Source organism: Rhinoderma darwinii, chromosome 6 (assembly GCF_050947455.1).
Source record: "Rhinoderma darwinii isolate aRhiDar2 chromosome 6, aRhiDar2.hap1, whole genome shotgun sequence".
In the NCBI taxonomy this organism is placed as follows: Eukaryota; Metazoa; Chordata; class Amphibia; order Anura; family Rhinodermatidae; genus Rhinoderma; species Rhinoderma darwinii.
This window is the reverse complement of record NC_134692.1, coordinates 146595803-146617743: the sequence shown is the minus strand read 5'-3', so window position 1 is coordinate 146617743 and position 21941 is coordinate 146595803. Positions and strand designations below refer to the sequence as shown.

Sequence of the window (21941 nt, the reverse complement as noted above, 5' to 3'; positions counted from 1 at the left end):
ATCTATCTATGTATATGTGTGTATGTATATAAACATGTATCTATCTATATGTGTGTATGTATGTATATAAACTTGTATCTATCTATGTATATGTATGTATGTATATATATATAAGCATGTATCTATCTATGTATGTGTGTGTGTGTGTGTGTGTGTGTGTGTGTGTGTGTGTGTGTATGTATATAAACATGTATCTATCTATGTATATGTGTGTGTATGTATATAAACTTGTATCTATCTATGTATATGTGTGTATGTATGTATATAAACTTGTATCTATCTATGTATATGTATGTATGTATATATATATAAGCATGTATCTATCTATGTATATGTGTGTGTATGTATATAAACTTGTATCTATCTATGTATATGTGTGTGTATGTATATAAACATGTATCTATCTATGTATATGTGTGTGTGTGTGTATGTATATAAACATGTATCTATCTATGTATATGTGTGTGTGTGTGTGTGTGTGTGTGTGTGTGTGTGTGTATGTATGTATATAAACATGTATCTATCTATGTATATGTGTGTATGTATGTATATAAACTTGTATCTATCTATGTATATGTATGTATGTATATATATATATATAAGCATGTATCTATCTATGTATATGTGTGTGTATGTATATAAACTTGTATCTATCTATGTATATGTGTGTATGTATGTATATAAACTTGTATCTATCTATGTATATGTATGTATGTATATAAACATGTATCTATCTATGTATATGTGTGTATCTATGTATATAAACTTGTATCTATCTATGTATATGTGTGTGTGTATGTATATAAACTTGTATCTATCTATGTATATGTGTGTGTGTGTGTGTGTATGTATATAAACTTGTATCTATCTATGTATATGTGTGTATGTATGTATATAAACATGTATCTATCTATGTATATGTGTGTGTATGTATATAAACATGTATCTATCTATGTATATCTGTGTGTGTATGTATGTGTATGAACATGTATGTATCTATGTATATGTGTGTATGTATGTATATAAACTTGTATCTATCTATGTATATCTGTGTGTGTATGTATGTGTATGAACATGTATGTATCTATGTATATGTGTGTATGTATGTATATAAACTTGTATCTATCTATGTATATGTATGTATATAAACATGTATCTATCTATGTATATGTGTGTGTGTGTGTGTGTGTGTGTGTGTGTGTGTGTGTATGTATGTATATAAGCATGTATCTATCTATGTATATGTGTGTGTGTGTGTGTGTGTGTGTGTATGTATGTATATAAACATGTATCTATCTATGTATATCTGTGTATGTATGTGTATGAACATGTATGTATCTATGTATATGTGTGTGTATGTATATAAGCATGTATCTATCTATGTATATGTGTGTATGTATATAAACATGTATCTATCTATGTATATGTGTGTGTATGTATATAAACTTGTATCTATCTATGTATATGTGTGTATGTATGTATGTATGTATATAAACATGTATCTATCTATGTATATCTGTGTATGTATGTATGTGTATGAACATGTATGTATCTATGTATATGTATGTATATAAACATGTATATGTGTGTGTGTGTGTGTGTGTGTGTGTGTATGTATATAAACATCTATCTATGTATATGTGTGTGTATGTATATAAACATGTATCTATCTATGTATATGTGTGTGTGTGTGTGTGTGTGTGTCTGTGTGTGTGTGTGTGTGTGTGTGTGTGTATGTATGTATATAAACATCTATCTATGTATATGTGTGTGTATGTATATAAACATGTATCTATCTATGTATATGTGTGCGTGTGTGTGTGTGTGTGTGTGTGTGTGTGTATATAAACTTGTATCTATCTATGTATATGTGTGTATGTATGTATGTATATAAACATGTATCTATCTATGTATATCTGTGTATGTATGTATGTGTATGAACATGTATGTATCTATGTATATGTATGTATATAAACATGTATATGTGTGTGTGTGTGTGTGTGTGTGTGTATGTATGTATATAAACATCTATCTATGTATATGTGTGTGTATGTATATAAACATGTATCTATCTATGTATATGTGTGTGTATGTATATAAACATGTATCTATCTATGTATATGTGTGTGTATGTATATAAACATGTATCTATCTATGTATATGTGTGTGTATGTATATAAACATCTATCTATGTATATGTGTGTGTATGTATGTATATAAACATGTATCTATCTATGTATATGTGTGTGTATGTATATAAACATCTATCTATGTATGTGTGTGTGTGTGTGTGTGTGTGTGTGTGTGTGTGTGTGTGTGTGTGTGTGTGTGTGTATATATAAACATGTATCTATCCATGTATATGTGTGTATTTCTGAGTGTATATGTGCTAATCCTTTATGTGTGTATTTGTATATATTGCTCTGACATAGATACAGATGTCGGCAGGTTATCACACATATATAATGTAACACAATGTAACTGCACTACTGGTGCTCATCAGCTGTGGGGGAGGTTGGACGCACCATGGTGAGATGACCCCGCATGTGGGAAGAGACCTAGATGGCAATGTTGACCCCATACAGGCCTCATAGTGTTACTGTGTCAAGTGTGCGCAGTCTGTGCGTAAGTACTTACATGGCCGACCCTCACCCTACCACCTGTGGAAAGAAAGAAAACTTGTTAATATTCAACAATAGCTTCATAGTGTTGTCTCATAGTATTGTCTCATAGTATTGTCTCATAGTATTGTCTCCTAGTATTGTCTCATAGTATTGTCTCATAGTGTTGTCTCATAGTGTTGTCTCATAGTATTGTCTCCTAGTATTGTCTCATAGTATTGTCTCCTAGTATTGTCTCATAGTATTGTCTCGTAGCATTGTCCCGTAGTATTGTCTCATAGTATTGTCTCATAGTATTCCCTCATAGTATTGTCTCCTAGTATTGTCTCCTAGTATTGTCTCCTAGTATTGTCTCCTAGTATTGTCTCATAGTATTGTCTCATAGTATTGTCTCATAGTATTGTCCCATAGTATTGTCTCATAGTATTGTCTCATAGTATTGTCTCATAGTATTGTCCCATAGTATTGTCTCATAGTATTGTCTCCTAGTATTCCCTCATAGTATTGTCTCCTAGTATTGTCTCATAGTATTGTCTCATAGTATTGTCTCCTAGTATTGTCTCCTAGTATTGTCTCCTAGTATTCCCTCATAGTATTGTCTCATAGTATTGTCCCATAGTATTGTCTCATAGTATTGTCTCCTAGTATTGTCTCCTAGTATTGTCTCATAGTATTGTCTCCTAGTATTGTCTCCTAGTATTGTCTCCTAGTATTCCCTCATAGTATTGTCTCCTAGTATTCCCTCATAGTATTGTCTCATTGTATTGTCTCATAGTATTCCCTCATAGTATTGTCTCCTAGTATTCCCTCATAGTATTGTCTCCTAGTATTCCCTCATAGTATTGTCTCATAGTATTGTCTCCTAGTATTGTCTCCTAGTATTGTCTCATAGTATTGTCTCCTAGTATTCCCTCATAGTATTGTCTCATAGTATTGTCCCATAGTATTGTCCCATAGTATTGTCCCATCGTATTGTCTCCTGGTATTGTCTCCTGGTATTGTCTCCTGGCATTGTGTCCTAGTATTGTCCCATAGTGTTGTCCCATAGTGTTGTCTCATGGTATTGTCTCATGGTATTGTCTCATAGTATTGTCTCATAGTATTGTCTCATAGTATTGTCTCATAGTATTGTCCCATAGTATTGTTTCATAGTATTGTCCCATAGTATTGTCTCCTGGCATTGTGTCCTAGTATTGTCTCCTAGTATTGTCTCCTAGTATTGTCCCATAGTGTTGTCCCATAGTGTTGTCCCATAGTGTTGTCTCATGGTATTGTCTCATAGTATTGTCTCATAGTATTGTTTCATAGTATTGTCCCATAGTATTGTCTCATGGTATTGTCTCATAGTATTGTCTCATGGTATTGTCTCATGGTATTGTCTCATGGTATTGTCCCATAGTATTGTCTCATAGTATTGTCCCATAATATTGTCTCCTAGTATTGTCTCCTAGTATTGTCTCCTAGTATTGTCTCCTAGTATTGTCTCCTAGTATTGTCTCATAGTATTGTCTCATAGTATTGTCTCATAGTATTCCCTCATAGTATTGTCTCATAGTATTGTCTCATAGTATTGTCTCATAGTATTGTCTCATGGTATTGTCTCATGGTATTGTCCCATAGTATTGTCTCATAGTATTGTCTCATAGTATTGTCCCATAGTATTGTTTCATAGTATTGTCCCATAGTATTGTCTCCTGGCATTGTGTCCTAGTATTGTCTCCTAGTATTGTCTCCTAGTATTGTCCCATAGTGTTGTCCCATAGTGTTGTCCCATAGTGTTGTCCCATAGTGTTGTCTCATGGTATTGTCTCATAGTATTGTCTCATAGTATTGTTTCATAGTATTGTCCCATAGTATTGTCTCATGGTATTGTCTCATAGTATTGTCTCATGGTATTGTCTCATGGTATTGTCTCATGGTATTGTCCCATAGTATTGTCTCATAGTATTGTCCCATAGTATTGTCTCCTAGTATTGTCTCCTAGTATTGTCTCCTAGTATTGTCTCCTAGTATTGTCTCCTAGTATTGTCTCCTAGTATTGTCTCCTAGTATTGTCTCATAGTATTGTCTCCTAGTATTGTCTCCTAGTATTGTCTCCTAGTATTGTCTCGTGGTATCACCTGGTAGTAATGTCTCAGAATACGCTTAAATTGGAGTGATTCGAGGACCCGATCTCCTTTTATTGTGAATAACCCCATTACCTTCTATAATCTTCCTGATCTCATCCAGTGCTTTCATGGGATGGGACGGGGACTGGTATCCATCACTATTTGCTTCATTAAGAAAAGCTTTGTCTGAGGAGCTGAAGATGAACAGATCCTCGGCAAGGTTTTGGATGCTCGGCTGATGAGTGAGGATTCTATATTTCTCTGCCTCGCTGCTGCTTTCCAGATCGTCAATCACCACTAGAACGTTCTTCTTTCCTGCAAATATAACAAGTGGAGAGACATGTGGATGTGATTCCACATTCTGTATATAGTCCTACACTCAATCTATATGTATGGTCACCTGTCTATAGGGCTGTGAGTGTAGCAACCTGACAGAAATGTCTGAAGGAGAGAACAGAGGAGTGTGGAGGAGAGAACAGAGGAGTCTGGAGGAGGAGAGAACAGAGGAGTCTGGAGGAGGAGAGAACAGAGGAGTCTGGAGGAGGAGAGAACAGAGGAGTCTGGAGGAGGAGAGAACAGAGGAGTCTGGAGGAGGAGAGAACAGAGGAGTCTGGAGGAAGAGAGAACAGAGGAGTGTGGAGGAGAGAACAGAGGAGTCTGGAGGGGGAGAGGACAGAGGAGTCTGGGGGAGGAGAGAACAGAGGAGTGTGGAGGAGGAGAGAACAGAGGAGTGTGGAGGAGAGAACAGAGGAGTCTGGAGGGGAGAGGGCAGAGGAGTCTGGAGGAGGAGAGAACAGAGGAGTCTGGAGGAAGAGAGAACAGAGGAGTCTGGAGGAGGAGAGAACAGAGGAGTCTGGAGGAGGAGAGAACAGAGGAGTCTGGAGGAGGAGAGAACAGAGGAGTCTGGAGGAGGAGAGAACAGAGGAGTCTGGTGGAGGAGAGAACAGAGGAGTCTGGAGGAGGAGAGAACAGAGGAGTGTGGAGGAGAGAACAGAGGAGTCTGGAGGAGGAGAGAACAGAGGAGTCTGGAGGAGGAGAGAACAGAGGAGTCTGGAGGAGGAGAGAACAGAGGAGTCTGGAGGAGGAGAGAACAGAGGAGTGTGGAGGAGAGAACAGAGGAGTGTGGAGGAGGAGAGAAAAGAGGAGTCTGGAGGAGGAGAGAACAGAGGAGTCTGGAGAAGGAGAGAACAGAGGAGTCTGGAGGGGGAGAGGACAGAGGAGTCTGGAGGAGGTGAGAACAGAGGAGTCTGGAGGAGGAGAAAACAGAGGAGTGCGGAGGAGAGAACAGAGGAGTCTGGAGGAGGAAAGTACAGAGGAGTCTGGAGGAGGAGAGAACAGAGGAGTCTGGAGGAAAGAACAGAGGAGTCTGGAGGAGGAGAGGACAGAGGAGTCTGGAGGTGGAGAGTACAGAGGAGTCTGGAGGTGGAGAGTACAGAGGAGTCTGGAGGAGGAGAGAACAGAGGAGTCTGGAGGAGGAGAGCGCAGAGGAGTCTGGAGGAGGAGAGAACAAAGGAGTCTGGAGTAGGAGAGTACAGAGGAGTCTGGAGGAGGAGAGAACAGAGGACTCTGGAGGAGGAGAGGACAGAGGAGTGTGGAGGAGAGAACAGAGGAGTGTGGAGGAGAGTACAGAGGAGTCTGGAGGTGGAGAGAACAGAGGAGTGTGGAGGAGAGAACAGAGGAGTCTGGAGGAGGAGAGAACAGAGGAGTCTGGAGGAGGAGAGAACAGAGGAGTGTGGAGGAGAGAACAGAGGAGTGTGGAGGAGGAGAGAACAGAGGAGTCTGGAGGAGGAGAGAACAGAGGAGTCTGGAGGAGGAGAGGACAGAGGAGTCTGGAGGAGGAGAGGACAGAGGAGTCTGGAGGAGGAGAGGACAGAGGAGTCTGGAGGAGGAGAGGACAGAGGAGTCTGGAGGAGGAGAGCGCAGAGGAGTGTGGAGGAGGAGAGCGCAGAGGAGTCTGGAGGAGGAGAGAACAGAGGAGTCTGGAGGAGGATAGGACAGAGGAGTCTGGAGGAGGAGAGGACAGAGGAGTCTGGAGGAGGAGAGAACAGAGGAGTCTGGAGGAGGAGAGAACAGAGGAGTCTGGAGGAGGAGAGAACAGAGGAGTGTGGAGGAGAGAACAGAGGAGTCTGGAGGGGGAGAGGACAGAGGAGTCTGGAGGAGGAGAGAACAGAGGAGTGTGGAGGAGGAGAGAACAGAGGAGTGTGGAGGAGAGAACAGAGGAGTCTGGAGGGGGAGAGGACAGAGGAGTCTGGAGGAGGAGAGAACAGAGGAGTCTGGAGGAGGAGAGAACAGAGGAGTCTGGAGGAGGAGAGAACAGAGGAGTCTGGAGGAGGAGAGAACAGAGGAGTCTGGAGGAGGAGAGAACAGAGGAGTGTGGAGGAGAGAACAGAGGAGTCTGGAGGAGGAGAGAACAGAGGAGTCTGGAGGAGGAGAGAACAGAGGAGTCTGGAGGAGGAGAGAACAGAGGAGTGTGGAGGAGAGAACAGAGGAGTGTGGAGGAGGAGAGAACAGAGGAGTCTGGAGGAGGAGAGAACAGAGGAGTCTGGAGGAGGAGAGAACAGAGGAGTCTGGAGGGGGAGAGGACAGAGGAGTCTGGAGGAGGAGAGAACAGAGGAGTCTGGAGGAGGAGAGGAAAGAGGAGTGTGGAGGAGAGAACAGAGGAGTGTGGAGGAGAGTACAGAGGAGTCTGGAGGTGGAGAGTACAGAGGAGTCTGGAGGAGGAGAGAACAGAGGAGTCTGGAGGAGGAGAGAACAGAGGAGTCTGGAGGAGGAGAGCGCAGAGGAGTCTGGAGGAGGAGAGAACAAAGGAGTCTGGAGTAGGAGAGTACAGAGGAGTCTGGAGGAGGAGAGAACAGAGGAGTCTGGATGAGGAGAGGACAGAGGAGTCTGGAGGAGGAGAGGACAGAGGAGTCTGGAGGAGGACAGGACAGAGGAGTCTGGAGGAGGAGAGGACAGAGGAGTCTGGAGGAGGAGAGGACAGAGGAGTCTGGAGGAGGAGAGGACAGAGGAGTCTGGAGGAGGAGAGAACAGAGGAGTCTGGAGAGGGAGAGGACAGAGGAGTCTGGAGGGGGAGAGGACAGAGGAGTCTGGAGGAGGAGAGAACAGAGGAGTCTGGAGGAGGAGAAAACAGAGGAGTGCGGAGGCGAGAACAGAGGAGTCTGGAGGAGGAAAGTACAGAGGAGTCTGGAGGAGGAAAGTACAGAGGAGTCTGGAGGAGAGAACAGAGGAGTCTGGAGGAGGAGAGCGCAGAGGAGTCTGGAGGTGGAGAGCACAGAGGAGTCTGGAGGTGGAGAGCACAGAGGAGTCTGGAGGTGGAAAGCACAGAGGACTCTGGAGGAGAGAACAGAGGAGTCTGGAGGAGGAGAGGACAGAGGAGTCTGGAGGAGGAGAGGACAGAGGAGTCTGGAGGTGGAGAGAGCAGAGGAGTCTGGAGGTGGAGAGCGCAGAGGAGTCTGGAGGTGGAGAGCGCAGAGGAGTCTGGAGGAGGAGAGCGCAGAGGAGTCTGGAGGAGGAGAGCGCAGAGGAGTCTGGAGGAGGAGAGCGCAGAGGAGCATGGAGGAGGAGAGAACAGAGGAGTCTGGAGGAGGAGAGGACAGAGGAGTCTGGAGGAGGAGAGGACAGAGGAGTCTGGAGGAGGAGAGGACAGAGGAGTCTGGAGGAGGAGAGAACAGAGGAGTCTGGAGGAGGAGAGAACAGAGGAGCGTGGAGGAGAGGACAGAGGAGCGTGGAGGAGAGGACAGAGGAGCGTGGAGGAGAGGACAGAGGAGTGTGGAGAGGACAGAGGAGTGTGGAGGAGAGGACAGAGGAGTGTGGAGGAGAGGACAGATGAGAATGGAGGAGAGGACAGAGGAGTGTGGAGGAGGAGAGGACAGAGGAGCGTGGAGGAGAGGACAGAGGGGCGTGGAGGAGAGGACAGAGGAGCGTGGAGGAGAGGACAGAGGAGTGTGGAGGAGAGGACAGAGGAGTGTGGAGGAGAGGACAGATGAGAATGGAGGAGAGGACAGATGAGAATGGAGGAGAGGACAGAGGAGTGTGGAGGAGGAGAGGACAGAGGAGAGTGGAGGAGAGGACAGAGGAGCGTGGAGGAGAGGACAGAGGAGCGTGGAGGAGAGGACAGAGGAGCGTGGAGGAGAGGACAGAGGAGCGTGGAGGAGAGGACAGAGGAGTGTGGAGGAGAGGACAGAGGAGTGTGGAGGAGAGGACAGATGAGAATGGAGGAGAGGACAGAGGAGTGTGGAGGAGGAGAGGACAGAGGAGCGTGGAGGAGAGGACAGAGGAGCGTGGAGGAGAGGACAGAGGAGCGTGGAGGAGAGGACAGAGGAGCGTGCAGGAGAGGACAGAGGAGCGTGGAGGAGAGGACAGAGGAGCGTGGAGGAGAGGACAGAGGAGTGTGGAGGAGAGGACAGATGAGAATGGAGGAGAGGACAGAGGAGTGTGGAGGAGAGGACAGAGGAGCGTGGAGGAGAGGACAGAGGAGCGTGGAGGAGAGGACAGAGGAGCGTGGAGGAGAGGACAGAGGAGCGTGGAGGAGAGGACAGAGGAGTGTGGAGGAGGAGAGGACAGAGGAGTCTGGAGGAGGAGAGGACAGAGGAGTCTGGAGGAGGAGAGAACAGAGGAGTCTGGAGGAGGAGAGAACAGAGGAGCGTGGAGGAGAGGACAGAGGAGCGTGGAGGAGAGGACAGAGGAGCGTGGAGGAGAGGACAGAGGAGTGTGGAGAGGACAGAGGAGTGTGGAGGAGAGGACAGAGGAGTGTGGAGGAGAGGACAGATGAGAATGGAGGAGAGGACAGAGGAGTGTGGAGGAGGAGAGGACAGAGGAGCGTGGAGGAGAGGACAGAGGAGCGTGGAGGAGAGGACAGAGGAGCGTGGAGGAGAGGACAGAGGAGCGTGGAGGAGAGGACAGAGGAGTGTGGAGGAGAGGACAGAGGAGTGTGGAGGAGAGGACAGATGAGAATGGAGGAGAGGACAGATGAGAATGGAGGAGAGGACAGAGGAGTGTGGAGGAGGAGAGGACAGAGGAGAGTGGAGGAGAGGACATAGGAGCGTGGAGGAGAGGACAGAGGAGAGTGGAGGAGAGGACAGAGGAGCGTGGAGGAGAGGACAGAGGAGCGTGGAGGAGAGGACAGAGGAGTGTGGAGGAGAGGACAGAGGAGTGTGGAGGAGAGGACAGATGAGAATGGAGGAGAGGACAGATGAGAATGGAGGAGAGGACAGAGGAGTGTGGAGGAGGAGAGGACAGAGGAGCGTGGAGTAGAGGACAGAGGAGCGTGGAGGAGAGGACAGAGGAGCGTGGAGGAGAGGACAGATGAGAATGGAGGAGAGGACAGAGGAGTGTGGAGGAGAGGACAGATGAGAATGGAGGAGAGGACAGAGGAGTGTGGAGGAGGAGAGGACAGAGGAGCGTGGAGGAGAGGACAGAGGAGTGTGGAGGAGAGGACAGAGGAGCGTGGAGTAGAGGACAGAGGAGTGTGGAGGAGGAGAGGACAGAGGAGAGTGGAGGAGAGGACAGAGGAGCGTGGAGGAGAGGACAGAGGAGCGTGGAGGAGAGGACAGAGGAGCGTGGAGGAGAGGACAGAGGAGCGTGGAGGAGAGGACAGAGGAGTGTGGAGGAGAGGACAGAGGAGTGTGGAGGAGAGGACAGATGAGAATGGAGGAGAGGACAGAGGAGTGTGGAGGAGGAGAGGACAGAGGAGCGTGGAGGAGAGGACAGAGGAGCGTGGAGGAGAGGACAGAGGAGCGTGGAGGAGAGGACAGAGGAGCGTGCAGGAGAGGACAGAGGAGCGTGGAGGAGAGGACAGAGGAGCGTGGAGGAGAGGACAGAGGAGTGTGGAGGAGAGGACAGATGAGAATGGAGGAGAGGACAGAGGAGTGTGGAGGAGAGGACAGAGGAGCGTGGAGGAGAGGACAGAGGAGCGTGGAGGAGAGGACAGAGGAGCGTGGAGGAGAGGACAGAGGAGCGTGGAGGAGAGGACAGAGGAGTGTGGAGGAGGAGAGGACAGAGGAGTCTGGAGGAGGAGAGGACAGAGGAGTCTGGAGGAGGAGAGAACAGAGGAGTCTGGAGGAGGAGAGAACAGAGGAGCGTGGAGGAGAGGACAGAGGAGCGTGGAGGAGAGGACAGAGGAGCGTGGAGGAGAGGACAGAGGAGTGTGGAGAGGACAGAGGAGTGTGGAGGAGAGGACAGAGGAGTGTGGAGGAGAGGACAGATGAGAATGGAGGAGAGGACAGAGGAGTGTGGAGGAGGAGAGGACAGAGGAGCGTGGAGGAGAGGACAGAGGAGCGTGGAGGAGAGGACAGAGGAGCGTGGAGGAGAGGACAGAGGAGCGTGGAGGAGAGGACAGAGGAGTGTGGAGGAGAGGACAGAGGAGTGTGGAGGAGAGGACAGATGAGAATGGAGGAGAGGACAGATGAGAATGGAGGAGAGGACAGAGGAGTGTGGAGGAGGAGAGGACAGAGGAGAGTGGAGGAGAGGACATAGGAGCGTGGAGGAGAGGACAGAGGAGAGTGGAGGAGAGGACAGAGGAGCGTGGAGGAGAGGACAGAGGAGCGTGGAGGAGAGGACAGAGGAGTGTGGAGGAGAGGACAGAGGAGTGTGGAGGAGAGGACAGATGAGAATGGAGGAGAGGACAGATGAGAATGGAGGAGAGGACAGAGGAGTGTGGAGGAGGAGAGGACAGAGGAGCGTGGAGTAGAGGACAGAGGAGCGTGGAGGAGAGGACAGAGGAGCGTGGAGGAGAGGACAGATGAGAATGGAGGAGAGGACAGAGGAGTGTGGAGGAGAGGACAGATGAGAATGGAGGAGAGGACAGAGGAGTGTGGAGGAGGAGAGGACAGAGGAGCGTGGAGGAGAGGACAGAGGAGTGTGGAGGAGAGGACAGAGGAGCGTGGAGTAGAGGACAGAGGAGCGTGGAGGAGAGGACAGAGGAGCGTGCAGGAGAGGACAGAGGAGCGTGGAGGAGAGGACAGAGGAGTGTGGAGGAGAGGACAGATGAGAATGGAGGAGAGGACAGAGGAGTGTGGAGGAGAGGACAGAGGAGCGTGGAGGAGAGGACAGAGGAGCGTGGAGGAGAGGACAGAGGAGCGTGGAGGAGGAGAGGACAGAGGAGTGTGGAGGAGAGGATAGAGGAGTATGGAGGAGAGGAGTGTGGAGGAGAGGACACTGTAGTCTGGAGGAGAGAACAGAGGAGTGTGGAGGAGAGGACAGAGGAGTCTGGAGGAGAGGACAGAGGAGTGTGGAGGAGAGGACAGAGGAGCGTGGAGGAGAGGAGTGTGGAGGAGAGGACAGAGTAGTCTGTAGGAGAGGACAGAGGAGTGTGGAGGAGAGGAGTGTGGAGGAGAGGACAGAGGAGTCTGGAGGAGAGGACAGAGGAGTGTGGAGGAGAGGACAGAGGAGTGTGGAGAGGACAGAGGAGTGTGGAGGAAGGGGCAGAGGAGCGTGGAGGAGAGGACAGATGAGCGTGGAGGAGAGGACAGAGGAGTGTGGAGGAGAGGACAGAGGAGTCTGGAGGAAGGGGCAGAGGTTTCTGAGGAAAGAGATGGAGGTTTCTTGAAATTCCTCTATAGAGCTCGGCTGAGCAGAATGGGCATGTGTATGGGGAGGTCGGCATCTAAAGTTCTCTATTCATTTCTTCTCAGGACAAATAGGATTCACCACATAATCATTGGCATCAGTGCATTATAATCCCATGTCTGTCTACTCTCCGGGTTTTCTGAGACCTGGGCTGGTGTTACAGGGACCTTGCCCTTTTCCGGTCACACCCGACACACTCTAAACAGTCCAAAGGTTTTTATTTTTTATCATCAGGGATTGTTCAGGGAATAGTTCCAGGTCCATGTATGTGAGTTCATACCTCATTATTACTTTATTGATTTCACAGATCCGCAGATCACAGCTCGGACCCTTCGGCTGTGTTCACACGTTGCAGTAATGCGCTGCACAACCAAAAAACTTGTGGCCAAACCGTACAGGTTTAACTGTGACTTGCCACTTGGAAAACACACGCAGCCAATAGCCGCATCACAATAGCACGGCATTTTGTGGTAAAACGCATGTGGCTTTGCAGCATATTTGTTTACCGCACGGCACGCTACTGCATCATGTGAACACAATCTTAGGGCTCTTCTCATTAAGCAAAATGACTTTTTTTGCATAAAAAGGGAAGACTTCAGGTAGATTTTGGTGTCTAAATAACCAGGTGTGATTCCATGAACTGAAGGACAGCTCGCCAGTGACACTGGACCCTACATTCCCAGGACACGGGACATCGAGGACCTGCCCGGGAAGCAGCCTGCCTATCCTAAAGAGGCCAGAAGGGCTGTAATAAACCCTGTGAAGGACTTGAACCTTTATCAGTCTATCCTGAGCAAAGATGAGGTGAGAACCAGGCGAGCTGAGAAGTGCAGCGAGATCATCAATGTCTAAGTCAGGGATATCAAGTTCCCACCTCTAGAGACCATAGTCCCTGAGAGGTGCAAAAGTTTTCATTAAGGGGGTTGTACAGTTTAGAAAACCTAGTTTTTGCATTCCCTAGAGACTTCTGAGATTATGCCATAAGGAGTATGTGGTGGCCATTTAGCCTCCACTTCAGGGCCCATATTAAGGACAGAATAGCATATTGAGGGAAGGCCAGACGGGTTGCAGGACCTCTCAGCAGCAGCCCAGGGTGCAGGACCTCTCAGCAGCAGCCCAGGGTGCAGGACCCCTCACCAGCAGCCCAGGGTGCAGGACCTCTCAGCAGCAGCCCAGGGTGCAGGACCTCTCAGCAGCAGCCCAGGGTGCAGGACCTCTCAGCAGCAGCCCAGGGTGCAGGACCCCTCACCAGCAGCCCAGGGTGCAGGACCTCTCAGCAGCAGCCCAGGGTGCAGGACCTCTCAGCAGCAGCCCAGGGTGCAGGACCTTTCAGCAGCAGCCCAGGGTGCAGGACCTCTCAGCAGCAGCCCAGGGTGCAGGACCTCTCAGCAGCAGACCAGGGTGCAGGACCTCTCAGCAGCAGCCCAGGGTGCAGGACCTCTCAGCAGCTGCCCAGGGTGCAGGACCTCTCAGCAGCAGCCCAGGGTGCAGGACCTCTCAGCAGCCGCCCAGGGTGCAGGATCTCCCAGCAGCAGCCCAGGGTGCAGGACCTCTCACCAGCAGCCCAGGGTGCAGGACCTCGCAGAAGCAGCCCTGTGTGCAGGACCTCGCATAAGCAGTTCAGGACTTACTATAATCATTTTAACTGTAGGGTTTTTAATCAGAAGAAGAAAGCCACCAACTAGCATCCACCAATTAACTAGAAAAGTGGTATAAATAAAAATTGATGAAGTGCCAACCCCACCCCTCAGTTTGTTGGAAGACACAGGACCTCTAGTTTTATCCTGGGAAGGGAACCTCACATTGCTAGGACAAACAGGGACAGAGATAGTGGGCAGTCCTGGTGTATACCACTCCCTAGCAGAAAGCACCCAGATACATGAGAGTTAGTCCTGATACCAGCCACTAGGGAAGAATATAGGAGTTGGACCCAATCTAGTACCCACATGTACGCCCCCCTCCCCACATGCAGCTGTAAATTCCCTCATTCTTACTAACAAGATGTAGATAATTCTCACCGTGAACACTGTTCAGATACTGCAGCTCGTTATCGTACAGGGAGTCCAAGACATTGGTGACATTAACCCTTCCTCTCTTCTTGGAGTGGTAGAGAATGGCAAAGCCGCACTTAGAAGCCTCATCCTGGAATGTCTGGAAGTTGTTTGTGATGTTCACGGGCCGGACATCCCTCACCGACCTGAGCCCAACTAGGAAGGTGATCAACCATTGATAACAGGACTCATGCTCCCGAGAGAAGACTCCAACCAGCTTCATTGCTACGATCTGCAGACGACCCTGAAAAAACACACAACCCCAAAGATCTCCATGAGAAACAGAGGTCAATGTCACCCGAAACACAACTAAATGCCATAAATTACCATAGACCGCAATATGTCAACAGCTGGAAGTAGTGATGTCACCGCACCAACAAGTGATGTCACTGATGAGAGGATCAGCTGGGACTGGTGGACTGTACACTGAAAAACAGTGGGACATAATCTATCCACAAGACTGACAGCACCCGGAGGGGTCCATCACTGCGGACCATCATCTGAATACCCACAAATAGAGACACAATTTCCCTAAATTTGGTTTGGGTCCAAATTGGTTGAATTGGCCGTCCGGTTTGATCCGAATAAATTTGCCGTGAAGTGCAAGTACCCCGACTGCCCTGAAATCTCTATCTGATGTCTTCTAGGAATAAAGTTGAATAGAACCTGAATTAAGTTTTTTGGAAATTGGCTCATCCCTATTAGTCACATGCCCCTCCATCACCGGCGCTGTTCAGAAAGAGAGCGCTGTGCAGTCCGTGGAGGAGACGGCGCTAACAAGGGGGGGGGGGAGCGCTTCATAGAGGAAGACATCGGCGCTCATCTTCTGATAACTATGTATTAGGGATTGCCGGCAGCTGTCATTTTGATGCAAATCGAGTGATGTGAACCCCAAAAGTTTCAGATTATTACGGAATCCAAATTTGAGAAATTCAGACCAAATTCCATTAGTAACGGGATCAATTCGCTCATCTCTATCCACAATTACCGAGTTTTTTATATGAACCCAAGTTGATCCAGAGGAAGGCAAACAACGCCATTAAACGGGGAGGGTAATTTGCCACAGAGAGGAAGAATTCTTTGCTCCCCCAATAAACGACAAGTATTTGTACCAATATTTGGGCCCACACACAGTTATATGTAAGAGGCCACCAGAAAGTGCCAGGAGGATGTCAAACAGCCTTCAGCCTGCGATAGACCAAATGCAGATAATATTACTGTGTGCGTGACAATGGACAAGATTCCCAACTGTTTTATTAACCTCCCGTGGTGCCTGCGCAGCGCCCGCGGCCTCCCCTCACCATCATCTACATGTGTGACCCCGGCGAAGAAAAGCAAGACAGCACCAGACAATATCCTGTACGAGCGCTGAGCCATAGACCACTGCCAGGCTCATATACATGGACACATACATGTTGTACTTTTCCGTAAAAAAACAAATCCGTCAGGTCAGCAGGACTGACGGCTTCGGAGACAGCGGGTGACTCTGACACGCAGGCTCCAGCTGTTATCAGTCACGTCTAAGCTCATGAACATTGGTCATTACCTGGATCCCGTGTGTCTCTGAGCAGTTTTCTGCCGTGCCGTCAGTGCTGCTGAACTGACAACACGACACAGATTGAATGTATAAGGGACTCGTAGAAGCTGGAACTCAACAAGGAAGACATTTTTTATAAAAAGCCTATTAAAAAGTTAAAATCACATAATTAATTTATTTAAAAAAACAAAACAGTGCGAGCACAAGCTCGGTGGGTATAACGTGTGTAGAGAAAGGTCCCGGCAGCGGTGTGCTGCATCCCAAAAGAGGTCACGGGCGGACCTCTAACCCCATACGTTGTATATAGGACACCTTGTATATCGGACACATTGTATATAGGATACATTGTATATAGGACACATTATATATAGGCTACACTGTATATAGGACACATTGTATATAGGACACATTGTATATAGGACACATTGTATATAGGATACACTGTATATAGGACACATTGTATATATGACACCATGTATATAGGACACATTGTATATAGGATACACTGTATATAGGACACCATGTATATAGGACACATTGTATCCAAAAAAGAGAACGTGAAGCAGCACTCAAATAAAGTGAATTTATTCATCCAACATGGAACCACAACGTTTCACCTCCTCTATGCCTTCATTGTGGTTCCATGTTGGATGAATAAATTCACTTTATTTGAGTGCTGCTTCACGTTCTCTTTTTTGGATATCTAACACATAAGGAGAGGTCACTCCTTCATTTTTGAAGCTTTGCACCAGCCTAGTCAGGCATTTGTTCACATTGCAGCTCCAATCCTCTGCTTTTTTTTAAGAACACATTGTATATATGATGCACTATATATATATATATATATATATATATATATATATATATATATATATATATATATATATATATATATATATATATATAGGATACACTGTATATAGGGCACATTGTATATAGGAAACAATATATATAGTATACGCTGTATATAGGACACATTGTATATATGACACACTATATATAGGATAATCTGTATATAGGACACATTGTATATATGACACACTATATATAGGATAATCTGTATATAGGACACATTGTATATAGGGCACATTGTATATAGGAAACAATATATATAGTATACGCTGTATATAGGACACATTGTATATATGACACACTATATATAGGATAATCTGTATATAGGACACATTGTATATATGACACACTATATATAGGATAATCTGTATATAGGACACATTGTATATATGACACACTATATATAGGATACACTGTTTAAAGGACACATTGTATATATGATTCATTGCATATAGGATACTCTGTATATAGGACACACTATATATATTATATTCTGTATATAGGGCACATTGTATATAGGAAACAATATATATAGTATACGCTGTATATAGGACACATTGTATATATGACACACTATATATAGGATACACAGTATATATGACTCATTGTATATAGGAAACAATATATATAGGATACGCTGTATATAGGACACACTATATATAGGATACACAGTATATATGACTCATTGTATATAGGAAACAATATATATAGGATACGCTGTATATAGGACACACTATATATAGGATACACAGTATATATGACTCATTGTATATAGGAAACAATATATATAGGATATGCTGTATATAGGACACATTGTATATATGACACACTATATATAGGATAATCTGTATATAGGACACATTGTATATATGACACACTATATATAGGATACACAGTATATATGACTCATTGTATATAGGAAACAATATATATAGGATACACTGTATATAGGACACACTATATATAGGATACACAGTATATATGACTCATTGTATATAGGAAACAATATATATAGGATACGCTGTATATAGGACACATTGTATATATGACACACTATATATAGGATACACAGTATATATGACTCATTGTATATAGGAAACAATATATATAGGATACACTGTATATAGGACACACTATATATAGGATACACAGTATATATGACTCATTGTATATAGGAAACAATATATATAGGATATACTGTATATAGGACACATTGGCCTGGCAGCATTGGTGCTTTTGGGCCTCTGGGCTGCTCCCTCTGCAGGAGTGGTGTTGCAGTAGCTGCGTCCACCATGCGGTGCTGCAACCAGTAGAGGGACCCACTTTTTGAGAGGTCGCCGTGAAGTGGCTTATACAATGTGATCAAAATGTTAACAAAGAACCTCGTTCATGTTTATACATTTTTGCCTAGCGGCTATAGATCAATGTATTACTAGTGGATGTGCGGTCCATGTCTAGTCTCATACTGATAATATCTGTGTATAGGACACATTGTATATAGGACACACAATGTATAGGATATACTGTATATAGGACACATTGTATATAGGACACACAATGTATAGGATGCACTGTATATAGGACACATGGTATATATCACACACACTACATATAGGATACACTGTATATAGGATACACTGTATATAGGACACACTATATATAGGATACTCTGTATATAGGGCACATTGTATATAGGAAACAATATATATAGGATACGCTGTATATAGGACACATTGTATATATGACACACTATATATAGGATACACAGTATATATGACTCATTGTATATAGGAAACAATATAAATAGGATACGCTGTATATAGGATACACTGTATATAGGACACACTATATATAGGATACTCTGTATATAGGGCACATTGTATATAAGAAACAATATATATAGGATACGCTGTATATAGGACACATTGTATATATGACACACTATATATAGGATACACAGTATATATGACTCATTGTATATAGGAAACAATATATATAGGATACGCTGTATATAGGACACACAATATATAGGATACTTTGTATATAGGACACATTGTATATATGACCCACTATGTATAGGATACACTGTATACAGGACACATTGTATATATGACACACTATATATAGGATACACAGTATATATGACTCATTGTATATAGGAAACAATATATATAGGATATACTGTATATAGGACACATTGGCCTGGCAGCATTGGTGCTTTTGGGCCTCTGGGCTGCTCCCTCTGCAGGAGTGGTGTTGCAGTAGCTGCGTCCACCATGCGGTGCTGCAACCAGTAGAGGGACCCACTTTTTGAGAGGTCGCCGTGAAGTGGCTTATACAATGTGATCAAAATGTTAACAAAGAACCTCGTTCATGTTTATACATTTTTGCCTAGCGGCTATAGATCAATGTATTACTAGTGGATGTGCGGTCCATGTCTAGTCTCATACTGATAATATCTGTGTATAGGACACATTGTATATAGGACACACAATGTATAGGATATACTGTATATAGGACACATTGTATATAGGACACACAATGTATAGGATGCACTGTATATAGGACACATGGTATATATCACACACACTACATATAGGATACACTGTATATAGGACACATTGTATATAGGTCTCACACTATATATAGGATAAGCTGAATATAGGACACACAATATATAGGACACATAATAATCATCTTTATTTATAAAGCGTCAACATATTCCGCAGCACTTTACAATTTAGAGGGAACATGAAACAAACAATATCAGACATTACATAGTGACAAAGATCATTTACAATTCAAACCTGAGGAGTGAGGACCCTGATCACAAGAGCTTACAATCTATGAGGAGGAGAGGAGTGAGGGCGCTGATCACAAGAGCTTACAATCTATGAGGAGAGGAGTGAGGATGCTGATCACAAGAGCTTACAATCTATGAGGAGGAGGAGTGAGGACGCTATCACAAGAGCTTACAATCTATGAGGAGAGGAGTGAGGACCCTGATCACAAGAGCTTACAATCTATGAGGAGAGGAGGAGTGAGGACGCTGATCACAAGAGCTTACAATCTATGAGGAGAGGAGTGAGGATGCTGATCACAAGAGCTTACAATCTATGAGGAGGAGGAGTGAGGACACTGATCACAAGAGCTTACAATCTATGAGGAGAGGAGTGAGGACGCTGATCACAAGAGCTTACAATCTATGAGGAGAGGAGTGAGGACGCTGATCACAAGAGCTTACAATCTATGAGGAGAGGAGTGAGGACGTTGATCACAAGAGCTTACAATCTATGAGGAGAGGCGGAGTGAGGACGCTGATCACAAGAGCTTACAATCTATGAGGAGAGGAGTGAGGACACTGATCACAAGAGCTTACAATCTATGAGGAGAGGAGGAGTGAGGACACTGATCACAAGAGTTTACAATCTATGAGGAGAGGAGGAGTGAGGACGCCGATCACAAGAGCTTACAATCTATGAGGAGAGGAGTGAGGACGCTGATCACAAGAGTTTACAATCTATGAGGAGAGGAGGAGTGAGGACGCCGATCACAAGAGCTTACAATCTATGAGGAGAGGAGAGAGGACGCTGATCACAAGAGTTGACAATCTATGAGGAGGAGAGGAGTGAGGACGCTGATCACAAGAGCTTACAATCTATGAGGAGAGGAGTGAGGACACTGATCACAAGAGTTGACAATCTATGAGGAGGAGAGGAGTGAGGACGCTGATCACAAGAGCTTACAATCTATAAGGAGAGGAGTGAGGACACTGATCACAAGAGCTGACAATCTATGAGGAGAGGAGTGAGGACGCTGATCACAAGAGCTTACAATCTATGAGGAGAGGCGGAGTGAGGACGCTGATCACAAGAGCTTACAATCTATGAGGAGAGGAGTGAGGACACTGATCACAAGAGCTTACAATCTATGAGGAGAGGAGGAGTGAGGACACTGATCACAAGAGCTTACAATCTATGAGGAGAGGAGTGAGGACGCTGGTCGCAAGAGCTTACACTCTATGAGGAGGAGAGGAGGACGCTGATCACAAGAGCTTACAATCTATGAGGAGAGGAGTGAGGACACTGATCACAAGAGCTTACAATCTATGAGGAGAGGCGGAGTGAGGACACTGATCACAGGAGCTTACAATCTATGAGGAGGAGAGGAGTGAGGACGCTGATCACAAGAGCTTACACTCTATGAGGAGAGGAGTGAGGACGCTGATCACAAGAGCTTACAATCTATGAGGAGAGGAGTGAGGACGCTGATCACAAGAGCTTACAATCTATGAGGAGAGGAGTGAGGACACTGATCACAAGAGCTTACAATCTATGAGGAGAGGAGGAGTGAGGACACTGATCACAAGAGCTTACAATCTATGAGGAGGAGAGGAGTGAGGACGCTGATCACAAGAGCTTACAATCTATGAGGAGAGGAGTGAAAACGCTGATCACAAGAGCTTACAATCTATGAGGAGAGGCGGAGTGAGGACGCTGATCACAAGAGCTTACAATCTATGAGGAGGGGAGGAGTGAGGACACTGATCACAAGAGCTTACAATCTATGAGGAGAGGAGTGAGGACGCTGATCACAAGAGCTTACAATCTATGAGGAGAGGAGTGAGGACACTGATCACAAGAGCTTACAATCTATGAGGAGAGGAGTGAGGACGCTGATCACAAGAGCTTACAATCTATGAGGAGAGGAGTGAGGACACTGATCACAAGAGCTTACAATCTATGAGGAGAGGAGTGAGGACACTGATCACAAGAGCTTACAATCTATGAGGAGAGGAGTGAGGACGCTGATCACAAGAGCTTACAATCTATGAGGAGAGGAGTGAGGACACTAATCACAAGAGCTTACAATCTATGAGGAGGGGAGGAGTGAGGACACTGATCACAAGAGCTTACAATCTATGAGGAGAGGAGTGAGGACGCTGATCACAAGAGCTTACAATCTATGAGGAGGGGAGGAGTGAGGACACTGATCACAAGAGCTTACAATCTATGAGGAGGGGAGGAGTGAGGACACTGATCACAAGAGCTTACAATCTATGAGGAGAGGAGTGAGGACACTGATCACAAGAGCTTACAATCTATGAGGACATAAGGGAGACACAACGTGTAACAGTGTTTGTTCTGTACAATGGTCCGGCCATTTTTATACACATGGGGTGGTAACATAAAGCTGCATGAGCCGG

At 45.8% G+C, this 21941-nt stretch overlaps 1 protein-coding gene across 1 annotated transcript in view; it reads right to left on the bottom strand.

Annotated features, from left to right (window-relative positions):
* The window catches only part of LOC142656107 (uncharacterized), a 28595-nt gene extending 12782 nt beyond the window's left edge, over positions 1-15813 (bottom strand). Inside the window, exons 1-4 of the mRNA XM_075830994.1 lie at positions 15759-15813; positions 14314-14590; positions 4823-5044; positions 2638-2660 (exon numbers count right to left, since the gene is read on the bottom strand). Of these exons, the coding sequence (XP_075687109.1) occupies positions 2638-2660; positions 4823-5044; positions 14314-14569 (501 nt within the window). The 5' untranslated portion in view covers positions 14570-14590; positions 15759-15813. The remainder of the gene's footprint in view (positions 1-2637; positions 2661-4822; positions 5045-14313; positions 14591-15758) is intronic.
* Positions 15814-21941: the final 6128 nt, after the last annotated feature.